The sequence below is a fragment of the Triturus cristatus genome, chromosome 11 (assembly GCF_964204655.1).
Source record: "Triturus cristatus chromosome 11, aTriCri1.1, whole genome shotgun sequence".
Lineage (NCBI taxonomy): Eukaryota > Metazoa > Chordata > Amphibia > Caudata > Salamandridae > Triturus > Triturus cristatus.
In genome coordinates, this window is record NC_140594.1 from 174,003,430 (window position 1) to 174,031,197 (window position 27,768).

The 27,768-nt window shown below is 50.1% G+C and overlaps 1 protein-coding gene across 1 annotated transcript in view; it reads left to right on the plus strand.

Annotated features, from left to right (window-relative positions):
- The window catches only part of RAD9B (RAD9 checkpoint clamp component B), a gene marked incomplete at its 5' end in the record, with an annotated part of 711,521 nt that overhangs the window by 348,480 nt on the left and 335,273 nt on the right, over positions 1-27,768 (plus strand). Inside the window, one exon of the mRNA XM_085632854.1 lies at positions 25,142-25,248. Coding sequence (XP_085488980.1) covers positions 25,142-25,248 — 107 coding nt within the window. The remainder of the gene's footprint in view (positions 1-25,141; positions 25,249-27,768) is intronic.

A 27,768-nucleotide genomic window follows, 5' to 3' on the forward strand; every position in this document is an offset into this window, starting at 1 on the left:
TTGCCTAAAGTTGTTTCACACACTAGGTCTCACCGTAAATGACCAGAAATCATCAAAAACGATAATGTTCCTGGCGCAGCCTTAGATGCTGTCCAAGACAAAGCCTTTATATATCAGGACAGGCAGCGAAGGCTAAAGGAACTGGCTCTCAAATTATCAAGAAAAAAGTCTTTTTCAGTGCGTCTGTTCAAATTGGCATGCTGTCCTCAGCGTTCAATCTGGCCCGTCTTGCACGCCTGAAAATTAGACCATTACATGAAGAGCAACAAAAACAATGGATTTAAACAGATGGATCAATCGTGATCATGTGAAGATTACACCAGGTATGATGGAAGCACTCGTGTGGTGGTCCCATACACCCCACCTGTCAGAGGGCCTCACGTTCATGCCTCAAATATGTGACTTAGTAATAACTACGAATGCCTCCCTTGAGGGCTGGGGTGGTCATGTGCAGGACCCGCAAATTCAAGAAAAGTGGTCTCTGCTCCAGAAGAGCATGCATATCAATCGCCTGCAGCACGGGGGGCGTGGCTTGGAAGCCGACGGACACGGACGCGTGAGCGACGAGCTCCGCATCCAGCCCAGCTAAAATCCTGACTGAACGAAGCCCTGGTGTCCCGGGGAACCCCGGAGGGCAGCCTTGCCCAGCACAGACCCCAGAGGAGGCGCGGTGGGGCGGCGTGGAGCAGAGGGGGCCCGCATCGAGGCCGAGTGCTGGGGCGAGCTTGAGTCGGCGCCGGCCATCTTGCGGGGCCTGCGAGGCGCAGCGCAGCCGCGGCCCACAGTGACTCGGTAGCCGACCGTAAGAGAGACCTGTCCGGTGAGGGAAAATCGCAAGTGGCGGTCCCCCCGCTAACGAAGCCGGAACATCGCGGACCCCGTGGGAACCAGGCGGACCTGTGCCACAGTGCCCCCACGGACTGCCGGTCGTGGGCGGAGCCTGCCGTTGTGCGCCCGGAGGCGTGGAGGGTGGTTGCAAGGCGCTGCTGGCCCGGAGGAAGAGTGTGGCCACAGGTACTGCGGGCGGAGGCCCTGGGGGCGTGGAGAAGGCTGCGACCCCCAGAATACCGGACTGTGGCCGGCGGGGGGACGGACCGCCCTGCCAGGGGCCGCGAGGGACGTGGGCTCTGCCGGAACCCGGCCCACTGGCCTGCACCTCCTGGGATCTCTGGGACGGACCACCCGCCGGGGAGCGGCGGCTCCCTACGGACGTCTGGAGGGCGGCGACAGCATCGGCGGCGCGGAGGCGGAGGGGGAGCGGCTACCTGAGGCGGGGCTGCTTGCGCCCACACCGTCTGGGCCCCGTGGGTTCACATCGCCAGGAGGCATGGGTTCTCCTTGACTGCGGGCCCCGGGGAGTGAGAGGGCGGCGGAGCGCCGGCGCCGTCACGGACCGGTGGCGGAGGGCGTGTCGGGCCCTGTTTGCGGTGAGGCGAGCCTTGGTGCCCCACAGCAGCGGATCCCCCGAGGGGGTGCCCTGAGGGACAGCTGAGTTGCGACCACCTGGGGTGTATCTTCACCTGGAAACATGGGCAAACCTCGACCCAAGCTGGGGGTGACCCCGGCGGACCCCGTAGACGACCCTACCGGTGGCCGGGACGGAGGGACCCGCGGCGAGCCTGCAACTGGCCTCCACCAACGCCAGCTGGATCAAATCCTGCAGGCCATTTCGGACACGAGAGCCGCGTTGCAGACCGACATTGCGCGGGTGTCCACGGATCTGGGACTGCTCCGGGCGGACCATCGGAATCTGACAGACAGGGTTAAGCAGGCGGAGGACACCCTGGAACTGGTGACTCCGGCACTGAAAGCTTTGGAGGCTCTGACGGCGGACCTCTTGCGGAGAGTACAGCTCCTGGAGAAGAGGGCTGAGGACGCAGAAGGGCGTAACCGCCGCAACAACATCCGAGTGGTGGGACTGCCCGAGAAGATTGAAGGGGGGGACATGCTGGCCTATCTGGAGGCCTGGCTGCGAGAGGTGGTGGTGCCGGAGGGGCTCACGCAGTTTTACACCTTGGAGCGGGCGCATAGGGTCCCGGCTCGCCCGCCGGACCCGGGTCGGCCCCCCCGGCCGGTGGTGGCACGCCTTCTACATTACAAGGACGGCGATGTTATCCTCCAGAAGGCTAGAACAATGGGCCCCTACCAGGTTGAGAATGTTTCAGTCTCTATGTACCCTGACTATTCCATGGAAGTCCAGCGCAGGCGCTCTTCATTTCAAGCGGTGAAAAAATCATTGCGAGACGAGGGCCTGCAGTACTCGTTGCTGTTCCCGGCCCGTCTCCGAGTCATGCTGGACGGCAAAATATCCTTTTTCAATGATCCCGAGGCAGCCTGGAGTTGGTTGGGAACATACCGCACTGGAGCTGCGACCCACGCGGACGGGGGGAGACGTCGGGGACCTCGGCGGGGTCCCGCCGCAGCCGGCGCACTAGGAAGCGGACTGTGGGGATCAAATCCCCGGTGTCATCCCAGACGGCGCTGGAGCGACAGGCAGCGTTGCGGGCAGTATCTGTCAATTCCGGCGCAGCAGTTTCCAAGCTCGGCGAGGACTCGGGGTCCCAGAAGGGATCTGAGACTTCCCCCTCGGATGGCGCTGAGAGGGACGCAGAGTCGCTGCCTGATGTTACTCCAGGGACGGCGGATGAAATGTTGGACGCTTGACACTTCCGGGCTCTGCCTGTGTACCATAAGGAGGACACGAACTGGGTGGGCGACGTCTGGGGAGGAGGGCTTCTGCCGGTGTTCAACGGGGTGCTGGAAGCAGATAGCAGAGGAATGCGGGTGTCGTATGTTGAGGGGATCTGGACGCTGGGGCGGGCAGCCTGAGGGGCAAGGGACACCGGGGAATGATTCATAGAGACTGGGCATGGATGCACAAAGGGGGACTGTAGACAAGCCCGTCAGGCACAGAGCCGCCACCTCAACCTCACGGACCTTGTGAGACCCTGGTGGCTACCAGAGTGTTTGGTTAATTGGGGTGGTATTTGGATGGGTAACTGCGGTTTAGCACCTGTTCTGGGGGAGGGAGGGAGTACGGGGAGTTGGGTAGATGCAAGGTTTGTGGGTGATGTCAGTGTGCCTAGGAGGGTCAGGAAAGGGCGGATTTTGGTCCGATTACTAGATGGGGACCCCACCTGAATTGAAATTCATAACTTGGAATGTGAGGGGGCTCACCTCTATGGCGAAGAGATATAAAGTCCATGCATACTTGGTGCGGAGGGGGATACAGGTGGCCTTCCTGCAAGAAACCCACTTAGATCAAGCGGAAGGGAAGGCATTGCATCGGCGCTGGAGGGGCCAATTGTTTTATACTACCTTCTCGAAGTTTGCACGGGGGGCCTTGATTTGGGTGAGAGCGGGGGTCCCTTTCCAACCATTGACGACGCTGTTGGATCCGGAGGGAAGGTTTGTAGCAGTGCAGGGGCACCTGGACGGGAGGGACGTGGCGTTATGCAGTGTATATGCACCTAACATAGAACAGACTGCCTTCTTTTCCAGACTATCGGGGAAGCTAGCGTCGTATTTGACGGGAACGGTTGTGTTGGGAGGGGACTTTAATTCGGTGACTGACGTTGGTTTGGATAGGTCCCACCCGCCCCTTGCTCAGTCAGTTGTCCGTAGGGTGGCTAACAGTAGACGGGCCTGGCAGGACACCTGGGGGTTGGTTGACACTTGGCGGACCCACCATCCAACAGACAGGGATTATTCTTTCTATTCGGCCCCCCATGAGCTACATGTCAGGTTAGATAGCATATTGTGTTCGCAGGATGCCCAGGCGTTGATACGGCATAGTGAGTACCTGGCGAGAACTATTTCAGACCATAACCAATGCTTGGTGGCGCTACAATGGACAAGGCAGCGGCAGGCGATTCCTACTTGGCGTCTAAACCCCTTGCTACTGGAGGATCAGGTCTTCCGGGCTGAGGTCAGTGATTGTATAGAGCAGTATTTTGCGGTTAACACGGAAACAGCGTCGAGTCGGGCACTGGAATGGGATGCGTTCAAGGCGGTCGTTAGGGGGTATGCATATCGTCCACCGCTGGGGTTCGGAAGACGTTGCTAAAGGACATAGAGGGAGCGGAGGCCCGACTGCGTACGGCTGAACGCGCGCATCAGGCAGGGGAGGACATGTTCGCTGCGGTTGTTACGGCATGTGAGGGAGTGGCAGTGCGAGTTGAGAGGCTTCGCTGCTTTGATCATAAGGACTACCTTACCCGGGCGCATGCGGAGCGCGATAAGGTGGGATCTCTCCTGGCCTGGCTGGCGTCTCCAACAACTCGAGGCACCCAAATCCTTTCCCTGGCCGTGGCGGGGGGGACCCCGGTCTACTCCCAGACAGAAATTAATAGGCAGTTCTTCAGTTACTATGAGGGATTGTATGATAGCACGATGCAGGTTGTACCTGGAGAATTGGACGACTTTTTATTGGTGGTTCGGCTACCCCGATTGGACCCGGAGCTGGGGAAAGATTTGGGGGCCGCGATATCATTGGGCGAGATCCGCGCCGCGCCGCGATTAAGCAAATGGCGCGTAGAAAGACCCCGGGTACGGACGGGCTGCCCGTCGAGTTTTATGCAGCGTATATGGAGTTGCTGGCCCCGCAGCTGCAGGCCCTTTACAGTGAAGCCTGGAGAGTGGGGTGCCTGCCCACCTCCGCCCGAGAGGCGATTGTAGTGCCCTTGCTGAAAGCCGGAGGAGATGCTAATACCCGGGCGGCATATCGCCCGCTCTCCATGTTGACGGTGGACTACAAAATCCTGAGTAAAATATTAGCCTCGCGCCTGTTGACCCACATGACTGCCCTGATACACCCAGATCAAGCGGGATTTATTCCCCGACGTAGCACGGCAACCTCCGTTCGACGTCTACTACGGGTAATGGAGGTGGATCGAGAAGAATACCCAGAGGCCCTAACGCTTTCGGTCGACATCGAAAAGGCCTTTGACAGTGTAGAGTGGCCATATTTATTTAGAGTGTTGCAGGCATTTGGCCTAGGGGACGGCTTTGTACGCTGGACCACCTTGCTATATAAGGATGCCACAGCCCGCGTGAAGACGGGGGTTACCATCTCAGCGCCCTACCGGGTGCGACGAGGGACGAGGCAGGGCTGTTCGCTGTCCCCATTGCTGTTCGCCTTGGCCATTGAGCCATTGGCAGCTCATGCCCGACTGGGGCGCTCCTATGCTGGGTTATGGCTACGGGGGGAGGCCCACTATACGGATGATCTGCTGATGTTCTTGGCAGATGCGGATGGCGCACTACAAGGAGCGACCGCCTTGCTGGATATCTTTGGTCGCCTGTCGGGGCTCAAAGTAAATTGGGGCAAGACATGCTTGTTCCCGTTGTTGCCTAATGGACAGGCCCCCCAAGCGCTGGGAGTGATACGTTGGGAGGACCGCTGTCTGCGTTATTTGGGGGTTAATATCTATCACACCCAGCCGGATTTGCTGGAAGGGAACATTGGCAGAGCAATCCGGGGCTTGAGTGGCAGCATGGGCTTCTGGAGCACGCTCCCACTGTCAAGTGCTGGGCGAGTAGCGCTGCTGAAGATGGTGGCGCTGCCGCGCCTCCTGTACTTTTTTCGTACATTGCCCATATGGATACCGGCATCGTTTTTTGAGCGGCTTCGTGCGCTGTCCACGGGCTTCATATGGGGCTCGGGTAGGCGGCGGGTGGTTTTGACCACATTACGTCGGCCAAGAGCAGAGGGGGGCCTGGCGGCCCCGGACTTCGAGTGGTATTACCTGGCAGCACAGCTACAATGGCTCACACAGGCGGTGGCAAGGGAATATAGAGGCCCAGAGGGCCCGCAGGGCAGGTTGATCCCTCGCCATGTGCTTGCTTTCATAGTCCTCCAACAGCGGATGGACCTCGCCCAGCTCACTCTGGAGGAACGCACCCTCCGGCTGTGCTGGAACCGGTGTCAGAAGAGGGCCGCCATAGTCCACGCTTATGCCCCGGAGATTCCCTTGGGAATGTGCACGGCGCTCCTGCATGGGGGCGATTGGTCGGGACTAGCCGCCTGGGAGGATCTCGGCATACAAATGGTGGGCGAATTATTTAGGGAGGGGGTGCTTTTGCCCTTCCAAGACCTGCAGGACTCTTATGGGCTCCCACGGGGGGACTATTTACTTCACACGGCCCTTGTAGCGGGCCACCAGAAGCATTGGAATGTGGGGCTCTTGGAGCCGCCGGTCGCCGCAGGCTGCCAAAACGTGATTATGGCCGCGGGGACGTCCAAGGCTATTACCTGCCTCTATCGGAGGCTGTCGATGGAGCACTTGCCGCCCTTAGACACGTTGAAGGATAAATGGGAAGGGGACCTTGGGAAGCCCATCCCCGAGTCAACATGGCCAACGCTGGTGCGGCGGGCTTGGAAGGGAACGCGTAACGCCCGGTTTCAGCTAGTTCAGTTTTTCACACTGCACAGGGCTTACCTGACGCCAGTTAAGATATTGCAATATTTTGGGGGTACGCATGCTCAGTGCCCGCGCAGTGGGGGAGAGGGGGCAGACTTCCGGCATATGTGTTGGTCCTGCGCGGCGTTGGGTGGTTACTGGGACGACGTCATCGACTCCCTGAATCACGTGACAGATCGCACAATTACTTCGGAGATGGGGGCCTGCCTGTTGCTTTGGTTCCCCCACACCCGCCAAACGAAGGTTACTAGCAAGTTCTATGACTTAGGGTTGATTATGGCTAAGAGGGAGCTAACCATGCATTGGAAGTCGAGGGCGGGGCCTAGCTTTCTGAGGTGGAGGACGGCTTTTGTGAAATGGGCAGGTGCGGAGGGCACACTTTGTTTGCAGTTGGCACATAGGAGGAACGACGAAAAGGCCTTGGCATCGGCCCGTGCATGGGAGTCATTGGTGGTTGAACTTCAGGGGCTGGGGTCGGACAATAGAGGAGAAGGGAGCATACCTGACGGACAGGAGGAAGCGATCAGTGGGGAGTAGGAAGGGGGCCATGATGGTGGGTGGACACGCTCGACACGGCTGACCCTGGGGGAAAGCCCAAGCTGCCATGGGTGGGTCTGAGCACCTCTACACGAGTCATAGTAGGAGGGGGGGCCGCATCAGGGGGAGGACAGGAAGACGGGGGCACACTGACATGGGTTGCGGGAGGGAGTGGGAGGGGGGAGCCCAAGCGGGAAGGGTAACTTTTCCTATGCATAAATAGTCGAACTGTTGTATGTAACACTCTCCGGTGGGGTGCTGGGGCACCTGAGGGAATTGTATTGGTTGTTGGTACGAAAATAATAAAAAATGTTTAAACAAAAAAAAAAAATCAATCGCCTGCAGCACAAAGCCATCTATCTCAGTCTCAAAACTTTCGTATCAAGGATATCAGGGTCTTCAGTGTTGGTTCTCACAGACAATGCCCCCAGCATGCATCATGTGAACAAACACGAGGGTACAAGATCGCTGACGCTTTCCAATGAAGCTCAGTAAATCTGAATCTGGCTGACAGCACACAAGATAACTCTGCAGACCAGAAATGTTACTGGAACAAACAGTCTCTTAGCAGACATGCTCAGCAGAATCAAGGACAGCTGCTGCGAGTGGGAGCCGGATCAGTCGGCGCTGAACAGGATCTTCTTTTTCTGGGACAAATCAGCATTAAATGTCTTTGCAACAGGCGAGAACAGCAAATACCAGTTCTATGCAAGTCGTTATCCACATCCAGGGTAGTGGGGGAATGCCTTTTCGATCAAATGGGCCGGGATCTATCTATATGATTTCCCCCCCGATACCTCTCATACCCAAGGTTCTCAGCAAAAGAAAAGCGGAGCTGTGTCACCACAAGGTGGCCCAGACAGCATTGGTTCATGGAGCTTCTCCGACTATCGGAATCCAATGACATTTGCCTGCAAACATCCCAAACACTTTTGAAGATGAGCTAGGGCTAGGTCCTTCATTCAGACCAGACTTCTCTTCACTTATGGGCATGACTTCTGAATTCCATGAACTCCGAGATCTAAAGTATTCCTCAGGACTGCAGGGAAATTATCTCGAAAGCAAGGGCGGAAGCCAAAATAAATACATATACGTTGAAATGAAAAGGTTTCTGCTTATGGTGCCAGAAATCAAACCTGCATCCTGTACAGGCATCACCTGAGCAGATACTACTCTATCTCCTCTCGCTAGCTCAGTAAAGGTTGGGGCATGCGTCTATTAAGGTATATCTCGTTGCAAAATCAAGATATAGACTCTCTTCATATTCTCTTTCTTTGTGCTTGAGCAGAATCATGAAGCAGTACATGGAAGGATTATTCTGAGTTACTTTCCCCAGTAAAGGCTCCTTCCCCGGACTGGCACCTGAACATAGTTCTATCTCAAACACAAGAAGAAGATGGACGGAGTGCTGAAACTTTTCAGACACTCACCCCCAGTCACAGATCTGGGTTGAATCCATCATTGTTCTTTAGCTCACTTTGCCACACCAGTTCAGACCCAGCTAAATGCTTGTATATATCCTTGTGTTTGCTTTGTTTGCCATAAGTTGGCAGGGTATGCCCAGACGTAGGTCCTTTGCTCACTTTGCCACTGGATTCAAGCTAGCCTGGCTTATGAGGGGTGTTATTCTAAATCCGGACCCAGGATGCTTGTTTCCGCCAAGGGAAGACCTGGCTTGGCAGTTCTGGCTGGAGTGTTCCCTTAAGGAACAGTGTCAAGACTGATTTGCATATAGCTGGGTCTGAACTGGGATGGCAAAGTGAGCTGAAGAACAATGATGGATCCAACCTAGATTTGTGACTGTGGGTGAGTATCTGAAAAGTTTCAGCGCTCAGTCCATCATCTCCTTGTGTTTGCTTTGTTTGCCCTAAGTTGGCAGGTTATGCCCAGACGTGGGTCCCTTGGTCACTTTGCCACTGGATTCAAGCTAGCCTGGTTGATGAGGGGTGTTACCCCGTAACTGGTTCTAGGATGCTTGTTTGCTGTCCAGGGAAGACCTGGCTTGGCAGTTCGGGCTGGACTGTTCCCATAAGGAATAGGGTCAAGACTGATTTGCATATAACTGGGTCTGAACTGGGGTGGCGAAGTGAGCTGAAGACTGATGATGGATTCAACCCAGATCTGTGACTGGGGGGGAGTGTCTGAAAAGTTGAAGCACTCCATTTATCATCTCCTTGTGTTTGCTTTGTTTGCCCTAAGTTGACAGGGAATGCCCAGACGTGGGCCCCTTGCTCACTTTGCCACTGGATTCAAGCTAGCCTAGCTGATGAGGGGTGTTACCCCGTAACTGGTTCTAGGATGCTTGTTTGCTGTCCAGGGAAGACCTGGCTTGGCAGTTCGGGCTGGACTGTTCCCATAAGGAATAGGGTCAAGACTGATTTGCATATAACTGGGTCTGAACTGGGGTGGCGAAGTGAGCTGAAGACTGATGATGGATTCAACCCAGATCTGTGACTGGGGGGGAGTGTCTGAAAAGTTGAAGCACTCCATTTATCATCTCCTTGTGTTTGCTTTGTTTGCCCTAAGTTGACAGGGAATGCCCAGACGTGGGCCCCTTGCTCACTTTGCCACTGGATTCAAGCTAGCCTAGCTGATGAGGGGTGTTACCCCGAAACTGGTACCAAAAAGCTTGTTTCCGGACCAGGGAAGACCTGGCTTGGCAGTTTGGGCTGGACTGTTCCCATGAGGAACAGGGTCAAGAATGATTTGCATATAGCTTGGTCTGAACTGGGATGGCGAAGTGAGCTGAAGAACGATGATGGATTCAACCCAGATCTGTGACTGGGGGTAAGTGTCTGAAAAGTTTCAGCACTCAGTCCATCATCTCCTTGTGTTGGCTTTGTTTGCCCTAAGTTGGCAGGTTATGCCCAGACGTGGGTCCCTTGGTCACTTTGCCACTGGATTCAAGCTAGCCTGGTTGATGAGGGGTGTTACCCCGTAACTGGTTCTAGGATGCTTGTTTGCTGTCCAGGGAAGACCTGGCTTGGCAGTTCGGGCTGGACTGTTCCCATAAGGAACAGGGTCAAGACTGATTTGCATATAGCTGGGTCTGAACTGGGGTGGCGAAGTGAGCTGAAGACTGATGATGGATTCAACCCAGATCTGTGACTGGGGGTGAGTGTCTGAAAAGTTGCAGCACTCCATTCATCATCTCCTTGTGTTTGCTTTGTTTGCCCTAAGTTGGCAGGGTATACCCAGACGTGGGTCCCTTGCTCACTCTGCTACTGGATTCGAGCTAGTCTGTCTGATGAGGGGTGTTACCCCAAAACCTGTCCCAGGATACTTGTTTCCGGTCCAGGGAAGACCTGGTTTGGCAGTTCGGGCTGGACTGTTCCCATAAGGAACAGGGTCTAGACTGATTTGCATATAGCTGGGTCTGAACTGAGGTGGTGAAGTTAGCAAGAAATTATGATGGATTCAACCCAGATCTGTGACTGGGGGTGAGTGTCTGAAAAGTTTCAGCGCTCCGTCCATCATCTCCTTGTGTTTGCATAGTTCTATCTCAACTCATGAACAGTCCATTCAAACCCATACACAGAGCAGACCTCAAATTTCTCACACAAAGGTCATATTGTTAATAGCGCTCACTTTGGCCAGAAGGGTAAGTTAGAGACAGGATATCACTACTCAGTACCGTTTTTGCACTTCACAGACGATTCTTTAATTTTCACAATCAATCCAATATTAACTCCCAAGGTCCCCTCAGATATTTGTCTCAATGAACCTACATTATTTACGGACTGTTGGACTTGAACCTTTTTGCAGGATCATCCCTGAACTTTTTACCTTCCTCCTGTATTTTTTCTTACCTGTTGTTGGCTGTTTTATGACTTTGGGCACTTTACCACTGCTGATCAGTGCTAAAGTGCATATGCTCTCCCTGTAAATTATTGTAAGGGATTAGTGATTCCATGATTGGTTATTTGATTTACTTGTCAGACCCTAGTACAGTGCACCATGTGAGCCCAGGGCCTGTAAATCAAATGCTGCTGGTGGGCTTGCAGCACTGATTGTGCCACCCACAGAAGCAGCTTGTAAAATGTGACTCAGTCCTGCCATTGCAGAGCCTGTGTGCAGCCTAGGGCTGCCATGTCGACTTGGCAAGTGCAGACACTTGCCAGTCCCTAAACCGTCCCTTTTCTACATGTTAGTCACCCCTAATGTAGGCCCAAGTTACCCCCATGGGCAGGGTGTATTGTATGTAAAAGGTAGGACATTGCCTGATGTGTGTGGCATGTCCTGATAGTGAATTACAGCCAATTTCGTTTTTCACTATTGCAAGGCTACCTGTTCCCATCGGCCAGAATGGGCAGTTTGATTATAACATCTTATAATTCTAACTGACTCAGGGAACTTGGTAGAAATTCGAGTTTAGTATGCCTAAACTCAGAATGATAAAATACATCTTTTAGTGAAGGTGGTTTTTACATTCTGTGTTTGAAAATACCACTTTTAGAAAGTAGGTATTTTCTTGCCTAACCATCCAGCCTGCCTCTGCTAGGTTGTGTATTCCATGTCTGGTTTGTGAGTGACAGGGGCTGGGGTGGCTCCAGAAGCCAGGGTGAGTCAGCACTAGGCTGTATAGAACTATTTGCATTGGGAGTGGTGGGAGGAGTAGCACATGGGCCTGAATAGGGTTGTGCCTGCCTTCCACAATGCTGGCTCCACCTCCTGTGGTGCGTCTGATGACCCTGACCCATACTGACAAAGGAAGAAGTTGTGCACTGGCAGAGTGCACCCAGAACTGGTTTTGGCTGGACACAGGCACCCTCTGCCTTCAGAGGACAACAGATTTTGCAGTATAAATATTGGGGAATCAAGACGACCCTTTGCCAAGGAGAAGAACCAAGGAAGCTGAAGGAGGAGACTGCCCTGTGCTGTGCTGCTGGGGTTTGCCTGCAGTGGTTACTTTATTGCCAAGGAAAGGAGAAAAGGAACTTTTTGTGTACTTTTGCAATCTTGAAGAAGAATCTCCAAGGGCTTGAATTGTGCTTGCCTCCTGCCTGAAGTCTCAGGGATACAAGACTTCACCCCCAGCTCTCCTGAATTCCCATGCTGGGAATTCTGCCTGCAGAGAGGTGCCTACTGTTGTTTGGGACCTATGAGAAGACTGTGTGTCGCTGGGAGCTGGAAGCGCGACGCAACGAGGAGAAGCACGTCGCTGCCGCAGCAGTTGCCGTCGCATCGCCGAAGAAGCGTGCCTTCGCCGTCGTATCACCGACGAAGTGTGTCAAATCATCGGAGAAGCGTGTCGCCACTGCAGATTTCGCCGTCGCATCACCGGAGAAGCGTGTCGCAGGGCCTGTCGCGGCTCAGAAGTTACCAAGTTCGCCGCAAGGCCGTTGGGCGTGCACACATCGCATCCAACGTTGTCGCATCGCGACGCCATTTTGTCGCATCGCACCGGATCATCGCATCGCGGCGCCATCTTGTCGGATCGTCACTGGGCCTCAGTAAGAAATGACGCATCAACTCCTCACACAGTAAGGAAGCGAGCCGCAACTCCCCTGCGCAGCAGTAAGGAACCGACGCATCCATTCCCCTGAGTGTAAGGAACAGCGCATCAACTTCCCTGCGACCCTTTTGTTTGTTTGCGTGACACATCTAAGGCACTTTGGGAGAAAAGTGTTGCTTTTACCATCTACATTGAACTAAGCTAATTCTACCACTTTAAAGTCTTATTTTTGATTACAGTATTGTGGATTTTTGTTGTTTGGTCTTGTGTTAAGTCAAGTAAAGATTACTTATTTTTCTAAACTGGTTTGGTGTCCATTTGTAGTGTTTTGACTGTGTTACTGTATGTGTTCACAAATGCTTTACACACTGCCTCTGAGATAAGCCTGTCTGCTCGTGCCAAGCTACCAAGGGGATGAGCAGGGGTTATTTTAGAAGTGTAGTCCCTTTCCCTGACTAGAAGCAAGGGTCCCTATTTGGACAAGGATAGCTACCTCTGCCAATTAGAGACCCCCATTTCTAACAGACTTTCTTCCCGATTCTGACATCATCAGCTGAAAGGTCTATCTATATGTTTCTAATTCTTACATCGCACTAAACAGTTTATAAGAACTGAACAACTGTAGGTCCTATGTGGACACACTCGTAAGGGTGCTCCAGTCACAAAAGCAACCAACGCTAGATGGATCTCAGCCACAATCTAGTGTTGCCTCTCAAAGGCTGGCAAGCCACTCACAGCGAAAACCAGGGTGCACTCAATTAGGGCAGTTTGCACCTGAACTGCTTTTTTTGCTTTAGTGCCTCTGGAGAAAATATGTTGTGCTGCATTTCGGAAGAGTGTGCATTCATTCAAGCAGCAGTATTGCCTGAATTGATGTTGCGCAGTGATGCAGCTGTTGGAAAGGCTCTACTACGCCACTTATTTCAATGAGGTGAGCCTCTTTTGGGTACATTGTTTTTTTTAACGTATTCATGCACATTTAAATATGTTATATATATATAGTGAATTGCATATGAATATGTGTATCTATATATATGTGTATATATTTTCTGCCCACCCGCCAGTACGTGTGCTAATGCTATAAAAGTATACACATACAGTAACTGTTTGATATTCTGATTCACGCATGTGAATCTATGAAAGATCAACTACTGGAGAAGAAAATAAGTTACTTACCTGTAACTGTAGTTCTCCAATATTGGTATCTTTCATAGACTCACATGGCACCCACCTTCTTTTCCTGAGAGGCTTCCCTTTCAGCTAAGGGTTATTATTATTCCCACTTGTGCTTTGAAAATCTGAGGGAGTCACCCTCCCTTGAGAGTATTCTAGAGAGTCCTACTGCCTGTTTGGCTGAGGTTTGGTCCTTTTTTTAAAGAACATTGATAGGCTACTAAAGTGATTGTTCATTGTCATTATGGTCTATGATAATGATACATTTGGCTCTTTTATGGTGCCGTAGGACTCCCACGTTGACGCCGGGGAATGATTTAAGCATGTGAATCTATGAAAGATACCAATAATGGAGAACTGCAGTTACAGGTAAGTAACTCATTTTCTTCTTGCAGATACTACTGTCCAGGATACCAACTCGATCACAGGACTTCCATGAGGTATTGCATTTGAAGTTAATAACCTCTTGGAAGCCCAGACTTTCCCAACCATTCAATTAATCAATGGAGAGGAATAAACCGAAACCAATACAATCTTTCAAAGGCACTCAAGACAGTCTGGTATATTCAATTCTGTAAAAGATCTGAACCTTGAGTTCTTGACATCCATGGGATTTTAATCTTATCTAAGAAGTCATAAATCCAGCTAAAATCCCTGGTGACATCCAATTAATAGAGAGCCTTATAATGGTCCAAAAAAAACCTCTGTATAAGACTAGGATTGGACACAAGCTGTTTAGTTACTGGATCCTCGATTGATTTCACATAATTACTGGATGACCGAATTTTGACTGACCATGCTAGCATTTACCAACATGTTAATTCTCCTCATAACGGTCAGGTTACCTAAGCAGTTCCTCGCCCATATAAAAATCCTTAAGTTTTTACTTTGCAGAGTCCAACTTCTGCAGGTTGACTTTGAGATTTAAAATCTTGGCTGACTATTGAGGAAGGCTTGCACGTTCACTATTCTCCTGAAGTACTGAGATCAAATTCCTTATTTTTTTGCCATTATTAGAGGAACACGCTATTTCTTGTCCTCCCAGTTCCGCCTTAAGGGCGGTTCCAAACAATAGAAAGAGGGGCAGAGTTTAAATGATTTTGGAAGAAATCCATAAAAAAAGACGTTTTGATGCAACCCATTCAAACTCTGAAAATAAACGATTATTGAAGGTCCACCTGCTACCTAAAGAGTTACCACGTTCCCACTGAAAATTGACAAAAATCACAACATTATCTTAAAAACGAATTGTAATATTTCGAGAATCCAAGCCTCCTTCAAATTAAGAATTTTAAAAAGGTCTAATCTTGATGCAGCTGTGTGTTTAGTTGTATTACAGTTATATTGTCCGAGCACTGGAATCTGGGTTCGCCACTGATCTGTAATAACAAAATCAGACTGAAAGGCAGCAATAAAAGCTGCTGTTTTAGGCTTAGATTGCTTTATAATCATCTAATCCCAGTACCATGGGGGAAATTTAAATTGCCCCCTTGATAATCCCTTCCCCAGAGTCAACAGCAAGGGAGTACAATTGTTGCAAGGCCTCGACCTGTTCAACAATGGGACCATAATAATTCACAATGTTACAAAAGACAGACACAACTAGGGCATTGTTCCAGGACCATCTACCTAAAAGGGTCCTTAATGGAATTGATAATTTCCAAGTTTAATGTATGCCTAAAGATGAAATCTACCCCCCGCAGGTGACATTGGCAGAAGCAAACAGGGCCTGTGAATAACAATTAGGTAATGAAATAAATCCTTGGATTATTAGAATTAAAATGTGTTTATTGCAAGGATATAACATCTGGATTGAAGGTGGCTCACCAGCTCATAGCAGGACAACATTTATGCCAATTATTTACCCCATTAATGTCACGGACTTCCCTAAATTAGCTATCACTGTGTTCACCCACAGTGGATCCTTGCATAGTCCCTTAATAAGTGTAAATTTAGAAGAGGTGGAAGAATAAAATTAATCCTGACCTGAAGAGCCAGAGATACGTTTAGAGTTGAAGGAATCAGATGAACGGTTACCCTTCTGTGGAGAGTTCCATAGGCTGTAATGCTTCATTTGAACAAAGCGACAATTCTTAAACTGATACTCGAAGGGTAGACACCACACAAGCACAAGCACCAGACAAACAAGCAATCAACTTTATATCCTTCGAGGCAATGATACGACACAGAGCAGATATACTCCCTAGGGGGTGCCCACCACCCCTTCCCAACTCCTTGAGGTCAGCAAAGTAGCAATCACTCTTATAATGGGGCTGTACTGCAGATTCTCAATGGATGCTGCCAAATTCACCCTGATTGGACATTTGCCGGAGGAGGTTTCTCTGCCACAACCTTCTGCAGCCTTCTTCCACAGCCAGCGATGGAAACTGACTGGTTCTAACTCGGTGTGAGATCAGGGAAAGGTTGTTAAATGAGTTGTCCACCAGTGGGCTCTGCTCCCGGCTTCTCTGCCTCACCGCCGTCATGCTGCCTTAGCACCTTCACAGTACGCTGACCACTGCAGCTGCTGCCTCCACTGCTAATAACAAATCCAAAAGGGAGCCAAGACCCGATATTGGGCAGCAGACCATCAACAGAGACAGCACCATGCTGGCCTCCAATGCTGCTATATGTCTGGCATCTCTCTTCCTCCTCCATGCAGCCACGGTGAACTGAACTGATTAAGGGACTCTCCCCCACGGGCCAAAAGGAACTATGACAACGGCCCTGCCCCGTATCTTGGCTGTAGACCGCCAGTTCACGTGTAAGTCGGACCGTTTTGTCTAGAAAGCAACTCCAGAACTCCTGTTCAAGACCGAATACTCTTGTATCTCGATGATGGTAGTGCCGTCCTTATGGCCTCCCAGACTCTGCACTGGCACCCTTTAAGGGCATTCTACCCACAGCAGCACATCTCATCCAGGGCCTAAAGGAATATGATCATATCACTATCCTCCTGACTGAACTCATTTGGCTCCCATTGTCAACCCACACCATCTTCAAAACCAGTTGTATCATTTAAAAAAAAATTTTTTATTGATTTTACCGAACAGTGAGCCAAACATTGTCAGGTGAACAAAGGACATATAAGCTTGCAGTATAGTAATACATGATTCCAACCACCGTAGGCTAACATACATCCACAGTGTCGGGCAGCCATAAGTGTCCTTGAATGGCAACACATAGTGGACTAGCATCATTAAAATAAGTCTTTAACAGGATGCCAATACAGATCGTTCTCAGCATTCTTGTGTACAACATAAGTTTAGCGAAACGGTTGATAATGTGTTAAAGCTTTCAAGATTCAATGCAGTTAAGACATCTTAACAATAAACCAGTTACCTAACCTCCCTCCCCCCCGCATTCTCGGCCCTCAATATCCAATAGTAGCATTTGTATATCAATCATCTCCATAGGTTTTATGTTATGTTATGTAAGAAAAACGTATATAGCGCACAGCTACCCGAAGGTGGCCCGGCGCTTGCTACAGTCCTCCTAAGGTTTGGCCAGGGGAAATTAAAACAACGAAGGTGTGCGTTTCTCAGTTCCACAGTCTGTCGTATGTGAACTGCACAGTGCTGTTAACTTACCCAGCATGGTAAACAGATAATGTGAGGTGCCCAAGTGTCCTGTATCCTCGGATCAGACCCTCGTGTGACAAACCCAACATACCCTAGTAGGACAAAATATCTATTGCAGCGTATTCTTCCAGCATTGCATACCAGCTCAGTGAGATTGGTGTTTTCCTTAAGCCTCTATATTCCTCCCTTTTCAATTCCGTCCCCTCCGCTTTACCCCATCTTAGCATTTCTGTGTGCCATTCCTGTAAGGACGGGGCTCTAGTGGTCTCCCATCGTGTGGTTATGGCTTTCTTGGCTAGAAGGAGCGCAAGGTTAGCAAATCGTGAGGTAGAGCTGCCCTTCTTTTCACGGGGTCCCAGACCTAGTATACAGTATTCCAAGGTGTCATTCTGGCGTACCGGAGCCACAGCCGTCAATATTTTGCATACCGTCGCCCAGTAATGTCCCAATCTAGGGCAAGCCCATATCATGTGTACCAACCCCGCGTTGGGTGTGGCAGTGGGGGCATTCATCATTTGCCCCTGAAAACATAGCGCTTAGCCTGTGTGGAGTTAAGTACGCCCTGTGTAGCAACATCAATTGGATAAATTTAAATTTGAGTTTACGAGAGACCTTTTTGGGGAACCTCGATATAGTGTCCCATTCCTTGTCTGTAAGTGCACGGTCCATGTCTCCTTTCCACTTGTCGCGGAGCTGCTGTAATGAGATTGCTCTCTCCGCTCGAATCCCGTGAGTTAGCCATTTTGTCAGTCGAGCCCCATTACCCATTAGGTATTGCCTGGTAAGCAGTGTATTCGTGAGTGGTTCTGTATCTTGGGGCGACCATGTGATGCGTATATATCTGGAAATATGTGCGTGTAATAGGAACAATGTAACAGGGGCATACTGTACGCGTACAAACGTCTCATGTGACATTACTACTCCCTCTGTAAAAAAGTCTCTTAATGTAGTAATGGCCGCCTCAGTCCAAGCCTGAAGGGCACGTTTAGAGGTTAGTCCCGAATGTGTGGGGATACCCAGCAGAGGAATGGTGGGGGCATACGGTGTCATCTGTCCAGTGTACCGCACCGCACTCCGCCAGTAATAGCTAATTTCAATTTAGTGGGGTGTCGACGCCAACAGGGGGGTTTGTGGTAGTAAGAGTCTGTGGATGATCCCCTTATCCCTGTCTCATGATGACCTATCCAGCTGGTGCAAATTGCGCCCTGCAAGCCAGTACGCCAGCCACTGCAAATGGCTAGCATAGCAATACGCACGCAGATCCGGCACCCCCATCCCTCTTTGTTTCGCGTGAAGTTGCAATTTCACCAGGCTAATACGTCTATGCCCTGTACCCCAAATTAGTTCTGTCACAATAGAGTTCAACACTTTAAAGGATCACGTGGGGACAAGTAACGGCAGGTTGGTGAAGAAATAAAGGAGCCGCAGCAATAGCACCATTTTCGTGATGGCCACCCTGCCCGACACGGATAGGGACAGTGAGACCCAGAACTGAATTTGGGATTTGAGAGCTGCAATCGCACCCCCTAGGTTGCCATCTAGCAGGTCCGAGGCATTGCGATAAATTTGTATGCCGAGATATTTAAAGGTATCAGGTGCTATTTGAAAGGTCCAGGGACCGAACCGAAAGTGTCCGCTCCTCTCAGCGCCATCAAAGAAATACGCATACGACTTGGCAGCATTGATGGTCAGGCCAGAAAGACCTTGGCATGACTCAAAAATGGAGGGCATTGGATGCGGATCAGCGCCCATATCCTTAATGTACAATATGAGATCATCCGCATATGCCGAGACTATGTGTGACGTACGACCGCGCGTTATACCCTGACAGACTGCGAAAGTGCGGAGTCTGTGTAAAAGTGGTTCCAATGCCAGGATGAACAACAACGGTGACAAGGGGCAGCCCTGTCTTGTCCCCCGAGCCACTACATATTGTCCCGAGATGTGCCGACCCGTGTGTGCTCGCACTGTAGGGTTCGTGTATAGTAAGCGCACCCATGCTATGTAACATATAATCTGATCGTAAGGAGTCAAACGCCTGCCTCAGATCAAGGGATATGCAGCCTTCCATATTTCCCGTTCCGCATGTGCCTATCATAACTTGGTGTAGCCGTCTGATGTTGAGTGCTGTGTTCCGACCAGGTACAAATCCACACTGATCGGAATGTATTAGCTTGGGAATAAACTGGTTGAGGCGAGTGGCCAACAACCTACTCAGGATTTTATAGTCCGCGTTGAGGAGTGATAAGGGTCTATAGCTCAAAATAAGCAAAGCATCCCTCCCGGGCTTTAATAGCAAAACCACTAGCGCTTGCAATGTAGAGGCGGGGAGCCCACCATCCTTCAATGATTCGTGATAAAGATATTGCAAATGAGGGGTTAGCAAGTCAGCATATGTTGTGTAAAATTCGGCCGGTAGGCCATCGTTCCCTGGAGTCTTACTACGTCGTAAAGCCTTAATCGCCTGCCGTATTTCCGCCCCTGTTATTGGTCGTAGTAGGTCATCATGTTGGTGTTGTGTAAGTTGGGGTACGCATAGACCATCAAAGAATGAGTCAAAGTCAGTGTCAATACGTCCGGGCAGTGGACCGTAAAGGCATTCATAATAGTCCCTAAATGCAGTATTAATGTCTACTTGCGTGTTTACCACCACTTCTGCGTTGTTCCGAATTTCTAATATGGGTGAGGTGCAAGGGTGCGTTTCGGACCAACCGTGCCAGCAGTGGCCCTGACCTGTCAGCTTGTGTGTGTTGCTTTTGCGTGTATAATCGGTAATCCACAACACGTAGCTCCAGGAGCTCCGCGTATTGAATGTTAGCCTCTCGCAGTTGTGTCAGTTGTTCATTCGTCACTGCAGCCTCCCCCTCCAGTGCAGCTAATCTACCCTCCACCTCCGTAAGTCGCTCAATAAGATCGAGTCGCACTACTGTCTTAGTGCTGATTGCCACTCCCCTGATGACCGTTTTGAAAGCATCCCATTCTATTTGTCGGGAGCTAGCAGACCCCGCATTCTCTGAAAAATAATGGACGATCGCTTCTGAAAGGGCGTTGCGAAAGACCTGATCCTCCAGCATCTCAGGTTGTAATTTCCAAGTCGTTACAGGAGTTGGAAACTTGCCCCACTGCACAGTTAATTCTACTGGGTTATGATCTGACATGGTTTTCCCCATATGGAGCACCGAAGTAATGGACCCCAACAGGGTGCCGGAACATAGGAACCGATCAATTCGAGTGTGTAGTCTCTGTGGTGGCGAATAAAAGGAGTATTCTCTATGCCCGATGTGTTTTGCCGTCTATGCATCATGTAGTTCCCAGCCCTCTGCCAAGCCCCTAAGCGCTTCCGCTTGTTTGTTGCTTTCAGTGGCATGTAACGGAGGATGAGACCTGTCTAAGTCAACATCTAACACAGCGTTGAAGTCGCCCCCTGTCACCCAGGGATATGCAGCCCAATCTGTCAAGGCCGCGCCTAGTGTAGTCAGGTATTTATCCTGGTCAGTGTTTGGTGCACATATACAGCCCATGACCACGTGTGTCCCATCCAATAAACCAAGAAGCAGTACATATCTACCGTTGACGTCTATCTTCTGCTCTGGGAGCTTGAAAGGGACAGTGCTCCGCATCCACACCGCCGCCCCCCTGGAAAAAGCTGAATATGTCGTAGCGAATAGTTGCCCTCTCCATTTTCTCTGCAATTTGGCTGCCTCACCAACATTAAGATGAGTTTCTTGTAAATAGGCTATAGCAACCTTCCTTCTAGTAATTTGTGCCAAAACCGGGTGTCTTTTATGAATTGAACCTAATCCCCTCATGTTCCATGTGCAATTGGTGTACGTATTATGTAATGCCATCGCGGTGCAGAAAGCGTAATTGCAGTGAGACCTGTGGAGACCGAAACCCTGTAGACAGAAGCTGCTGAAAAGCCGAGCACACCATCACATAGAAACTTCCCAATACTAGGTTCCCCCATGAAACAACAGAGGACCAAACAAAGAACAATAGTCCAACATGGACTACAAACAAGAAATGCGCCATCGCAGTCGCTTGGGGGGTAGAGGCCAAAACTGCGTCAGTTCGTGAAATCAACATAATATACATTAGAGTATGTCTTGATTACATTAACACACTTCCCTATAAAGCATATGTACCCTGGACCCGCAAAGCAGCCATCAGCAGCAATACACACAGTGCATATCCCTTGTATACATTACCACTCCCGGGCATCCCGGATCACAATATCAGAAGTCTCTCGCAACCTGGGCCGTAATCGAGGGAAACAGCGTTATGCTAGTGTCCCGATTCAGAGCGCACTCTGTCGGCATCAGATGAGTGTTCCGAGGATGCCGCACACTGAGCATCATTAGCCGCCAGAGCCGCCGCTCTAAGGAGTGCATCCTTCTGGCTGGTCGTGATCTGTTCCGAGGTTGGGCCAGAGTCCGTAGTAACCATGGTATTGCCATGACCCGATCAGGGTAGTCCAGTCGTTCGTATCGGGGAGGCTCTACGCAGTTGTTCCGATGGCAGCGAAGTCTGAGAATTCTCTGGTGTAAAAGTAATTTCAAGCCAGTGCCCCACTTCCTCAGGATTCTCCAAAAAATATGATTTCTGACCATAGACAACTTTCAGTCTGGCCGGGAAGAGCAGTGCGTATTTCAAATTGCGGTCGCGCAGGCTTTTCTTCACTCCCAAAAACGTAGCTCTAGCTTCTGGACTGCCGGGGTAAAATCCGGGTAAAGTGAAATTGTCCTGTCCTCGAAACGCACAGGAGCGTTCTCTCTGGCAGCCCATAGGATAGTGTTGCGGTCCTTGTAGTGCAAAATGCGCGCTATCAACGGGCGAGGCGGCGCGCCCGGCTGAGGATGTCTGGAAGGCACCCGGTGCGCCCGCTCAATGCTGTTCAGGGGTGTTAGGCCCTCCTTCGCTACATGGTCTCTCAACCAGTCCTCCACAAACTGTGTAGGGTTGGATCCCTCGCTGCGTTCCGGTATTTCAAGTATGCGAACGTTAATGCGGCGGGACCTCCCTTCCGCGTCGTCCACCCTGACCTGCAGGCCCTTCAATTGTCGCTGGAATTGTTCAAGTTGAGTGGAGTGCATAGTCTGCTGGGGTATAAGATCATCCACTGCCAGTTTATTCGATTTAACCTTGTCTGACAGTTTTCTGTGATCCGCCTGTAGTAAGCTGAGATTAGTGGACATCGTGCCCATGCGTGTCTCCAGCACCGTTCGTGAGTCTCGGATTTCTTTCAATATTAAGTCCAGCTTATCATTGTGGGGGTCTGTATCCGTAGGAGGTATCACGTAATTGTCTGAAGCATTAGAGGGATCACTGCCAAATGTGGGATGCGTTGCACCACCTGCAGTGGCATCTGCTTGCTTGTTTTTGTTGCAACCCATCGTGCCTCGGCGTCCTCCTGTCGGTCTCTGCTCCAGGGTGGTCTCTTGGGGGGTCTCGGGGGCAATATCCCACATCACTCACTCAGCCAGTGAAGCACAGATCATTGGCGCACCCGAATTACCTCTAGGGACACCAGTTCCACAGGCCGCAAGCATTCAGACGCTTCTGTTCTGTGGCTGCACACTCCCGGTGGACACCAACAAGGATCGCAGGTTCTGCAACTCCAGTAACCATCAGGACAGTCCCAGCGGTAAAGCTATATCGCGCTTCCCACGTAATCGTGTGCCCCTCTCCACATCCAGGGTAGGTTGCAGGCAGAGAGCGTCACCGCGCCCAGTTCGTGTGGCCTCTGAATAGAGCGGGCAGGGATGCAGAAGCTCGTAGGCCTACCAAGCAGCAGCACTACATCTAGTGCATGAAGGATGAATTATATCCCTCCAAAGTGGGGGCAGCGCAGGGATGTCATTCGCCGCCCCACCAGTATTTACCAGAGTAGTCCCTGTGGTGAGAACTACACCGCTCCTTCAACTCAACGTGGGCGCCTCCCACAACCAGGGTATGCCATAGGTGGAGAGCGGCACCGTGCTCAACTCATGCGAGCGCTAGACATGGTGTACAGGGGTGTAATCGGTCTTAGGCGAACCATCCAGTAGCGCTCCAGTCAACATAAGGCAGGTGAGGCATAGATTCCAAAGGCGTAGGCAGCGTGCGCATACCGCCTCAATTCAATTGCATACAGAGGGCGAGTTTCCCACGTGTGGAGAGACCGCAATGTTCATCACAGTGTGCCTTGATGCCTTTGGGCTTAGTTTGCGCGTTATAAATAATTTTTCATTCAGTGTCAAGGGTGTCTCCCCCAGATTCCACTAGTATGCTACTCAGCATGTCTTCCCCCCGGTATCATCCATGTCCCAATCGGGAGGGAGTGGGGGGCGAAGCACCTTCAACCTCCACGCACCACAGCGCCAAGAGTGTCTACCCGTGTTCTTTCCCTTACCAGGGAGTCTCCAGTGCTTGTTCCCACACACGTCGATGTCGGGCGCGGCCAGTCGTATCCGCCATCTTGCCCGCGGTTGCCATAGGTGTGGCGCAGTAGAGCGGAAATGTAGACGCTCACCTCGATCGTCGTGGCCAGCACTGCCGATCCGGAGCTCCGACCTCCGTCTTCGTGCCGGTAGCGCCCGAAATCACTGGAAACACTGTACAAGTTGCTAGCTGCGACGAGGCCTCCATACAGCATACGCAACTCCGCCCCTCATCGTCTCGTGCCGTCAGCCGTCCAGAAATATCACACAGCTCGGCTGCTTCTGCCAGGTATTGGGTGCCCAAATCATAGCCACAGGGTCTCAAGGAGTTCCGCAGCCCAAGGAGCGATGACCCAGCTTCGCAGGTCCAGGGATGTGCAGGATATTTAGTTAAGTTTCAGGGTAGGGGACGGAGCTCTTTCTGCTCACGTCCTCCATGCCCGGCAGTTGGCTACGCCCCCCAAAGCAGTTGTATAATTTACAAAGCCATCACAAACAGCGCCCCTGCTTATTTTGCAGATATGTTCACCATCTCTGGTGGTTCTCTGCACACCAGTAGCCAGGACATCATAAGACTGCAGATTAAGAAGTGCAAAAAAGAAGAAACAATGCAATAGGCCTTTCCCATCTATGCACAGAGGATCTGGAACAATCATGGATGTCATTGTGGGATCGCTAGGGGTTGCAGCTGCAACTCCTGGATTTCCCTTTGCGACCCTTGGCACGGTGTTTGGGACCCCTGACCTTGAAGGTGGCAAAGGCAGTGCCAGTAACACAGGAGTAGCTCATCCTTTCCTTGTTTTCAGTCAGTTTTTTAATTACACTAACAGTGAATAGTATCATATTATTCACTGTTAGCGTAGTGTAAAAATGGCCTACAGTTAGCTGGAATATGGCCCTATCTGGCAGATGAGATAAGTAAAAAATGCTTTTTAATTGTATGTTCTGTGCATGCTTGCGGGTGAGAGTGTGCATATGTAAGAGAAACTGTATGTATGAGTGAATGTGTGTGTATGCATGTTGTCTAAGTGAGGTAAAGGTCAAATGGAGTGCAATGTCACTTCGGCTACCCCAAACATTTTGCTAAATTGACGTCCGCAGGAACATTAACCCTGCATTGAATCAGAACCACCCCAACGCTGCTCCAATTTAGGAAAGAGTTGAAGACTCACCTCCTTAAAGAATGCTACATTACAATGAATTAATTGCTGAAGTCTAGATTTCTGTCCTATTATTATTGCTTGTCTTTGACCATGTACAGTGCTCCGCTTCCTTTTGGCTAGGTTGCACTACTGAAATACCATATACATACATACCATATATATATATCATGGACATTACTAATCTGTGCTGCTTTCTTGTTCTTTTAAAACTAATGAAAATGTTTAAATAAAAAGAGAATTTAAGTAAAGAGACTAAACAGTGAGTAGCAAAAATGTATAGCGGTATATTTTATTAACGGAGCACTGGGTGGGTAACTGTGTTTGAACTTAAGGAATATTACTAGATATACAATGATATATGATTACTCTTTGCTTGCATTTGTTTATTCAGAAATCACAAAGTCTGTGCGTACGGAAATACATCTCTGCCCGGAAGAATTTGACTACTTCCAAGTTGGAGTTGACTCAGAAGTAACATTTTGTCTAAAGGAATTGAGGGTAAAATTTGAAACAGGATGACATTACAAAATGTAGAACAAATATTAATTTCCTGATATATTTAGAGGCAAATTCAAAAACGACTGTGTGAATGCACCTAATCTGTGTCTTTCTACCTGAGGCACTGCTGAGTTCATCCAGCCTGGGTAGTTGAAGGGCTTGTTTGCTGTACCTGTCATACAATCAAAGGGCCAGACAGGAACGAGAATGAAAGAGTGTTCCGCCCCCGGACATGCCAGAGGGAACATAGAACTCCATGGCACCTAGAACTCACACATTCCTCCAGTTGTCAATTATTACCTCTGTGTCCACTACATCAAAATCTACTACTACTGCATCAACCCAACCACACTATTCGGACCGAAAATCTACAGTGAACTTTTACATTACGCTACAATTAATGTAATTTATTCAATTAATAATGTCAAACACAACCCCCAAACTTGGTTGTCAAATTAAAATGATTTAATACATAAGCCTAGCCCGAGTGCTTAATTAACTACCAAAAAGAAAAAGATGACCAGGGAGCCATCAAAGAAAGACTGGTTCTCCAGTATTGGGTCTTTCATAGATTCACATGCTTGAATCATTTCTCATCAAAGTGGGAGTCCAGGGTACCATAGTAAAGCAGTATGTAATAGTATCATAGGCTATAATGGCAATGCAAAGTCAGTTGAATGGCCTATCTACGCCCTTTAAAAAAACAAAATCATACTTGAGCTGTAACGAATCAGGCGACAGCACCCTCTAGAGCACACCGAACAGAGGCTGAGTCCCTCAGATTTTCTACCGCACGTCGTGTGAAGGGAGTCTTCCTGAGATCTGCTCAGTTTTTTCCTGTATATCCAAATGTTTCTACATCTACAATGTCTGAGTCTTCTAAGAAAGGCCTCTTCAGATCCTGCAAGTCATGTGGGAAGAAAAGGCTACAAGTGGATGATCCATCTATTGCCTCTACCCTCAACATCAGGTAAAGCAGCGCAAGATTTGTCGCAATTTTTCTTCTAGAACCTTGAGAGACAGGGAGAGGAGGCTACTTCTGTGGCTACAGAAGTCTAAATCCCCAAAATACAGCTGTTCTGGAGAGGACAGTGATTCATCTGCCAGACCCCACAAAAGGTCAAGATCCTCTGACCATGGGGCTTCCGAGGGGAGTAGAAAGGCCTTGAAGGTACATTATAAGGACCGTCTGAGAAAGGAAAAACTTAAGCTCATCTCCACAGGGATGGCCTTCTGCCAACCCTTTACTCCTTCTGTGAAGAAAGGGGAGTGAAAACGTCCTCCTTTCTCGGAAAAGTCGACGTCGAGGACAAAAAATCCTTTCAGAACACTGTCAACATCACCGTCGACGCTGGTATCAACAACTGCGACTACCACCACCGTCTCTTCTAAGGAGTCATCGTTGTCGAAAACCTCGACAATGGCAGCTATGAATGCCCCCGGTGGAGTTGACCTCAATTACAACAATGTCAATGAAGACACTGTCGACGAAGACACCATCGACTGGAACACCGTCAGCAGCGGCGTCGTTGATAATACCACTGTCCCATTTTCTAATTACAATTTGGCTGAGGAAGGTGGTGGTCTCTGGGGGTCCACGTGACCACTCCATTTCTTTTGAATTAGCCCTGGGAAAGTGGTGGTCCCCAGGGCTGGGGGGTAGTCCATGCGGCCCGCAACATTTACACTATAATCCCTGGGGAGGTGCTGGTCCCTGGGGCCCAAGGAGGGGGCACTGAGTGCTCCCTACTTTAATTATCATTTAAGCACACATGCCCCTGTGACCTGGCCCACCCGGGGGCCAAATAATAGAGAAGCATGGGAGCCTGCACTTCTTTTAAATAAAATATTTCCGCTGAAAATTGTAATTGAAACAAATGTAATTCCCACAATTCCCCCACCAAGAAGCCTAGGGGGTCAGAGTATTCTTCCCCTGCCTCTTTCTCTTTTTCTAAAACTTTTTTAGTGGGACTCAAAGCAACTCCCAAGATGGCTGCCAACACTTTCTGGTTTGAAGTGTTGGCAGCCAATCAGATCTCAGCACGAGATCGGGAGGGGTCGCGGAGCCTTCATGTCCCTATATATACAAATTTGAAGTTATTTTAATAACTCCACAGCTACTGAATGGATTAACACCAAATTAGAAAAAGGCACTTCTCTGGACCAGCAGTGACCTTTCTGCTAAATTTGATGTAGTTCCGTTCAGTGGTTCAGGCTGTAGCTAGGTCTAAAGTTCCTATGGGAATTAACATAGGGAAAACGTGTTTTGGGACTCCCCCATTTTTCTCTGCCCCTGCTTGAGGGATCACACCAAACTTTGAAGACAGCAGCTGAAGTGGGAGTCATATCAGTTTTGTTTAATTACCTACTGGGGACTGACCCAATGCTCTCTCTTACATGAAGGAAAGCTCGACACAGCTCCAGAGTGACAAAGGCAGCTTTAATGATATTCAGATACCTGGTGACAGGCAGTCCATGAAACGCTAACGGCAGATGTGTTTCAGCTTTGGTTTGCTTTCT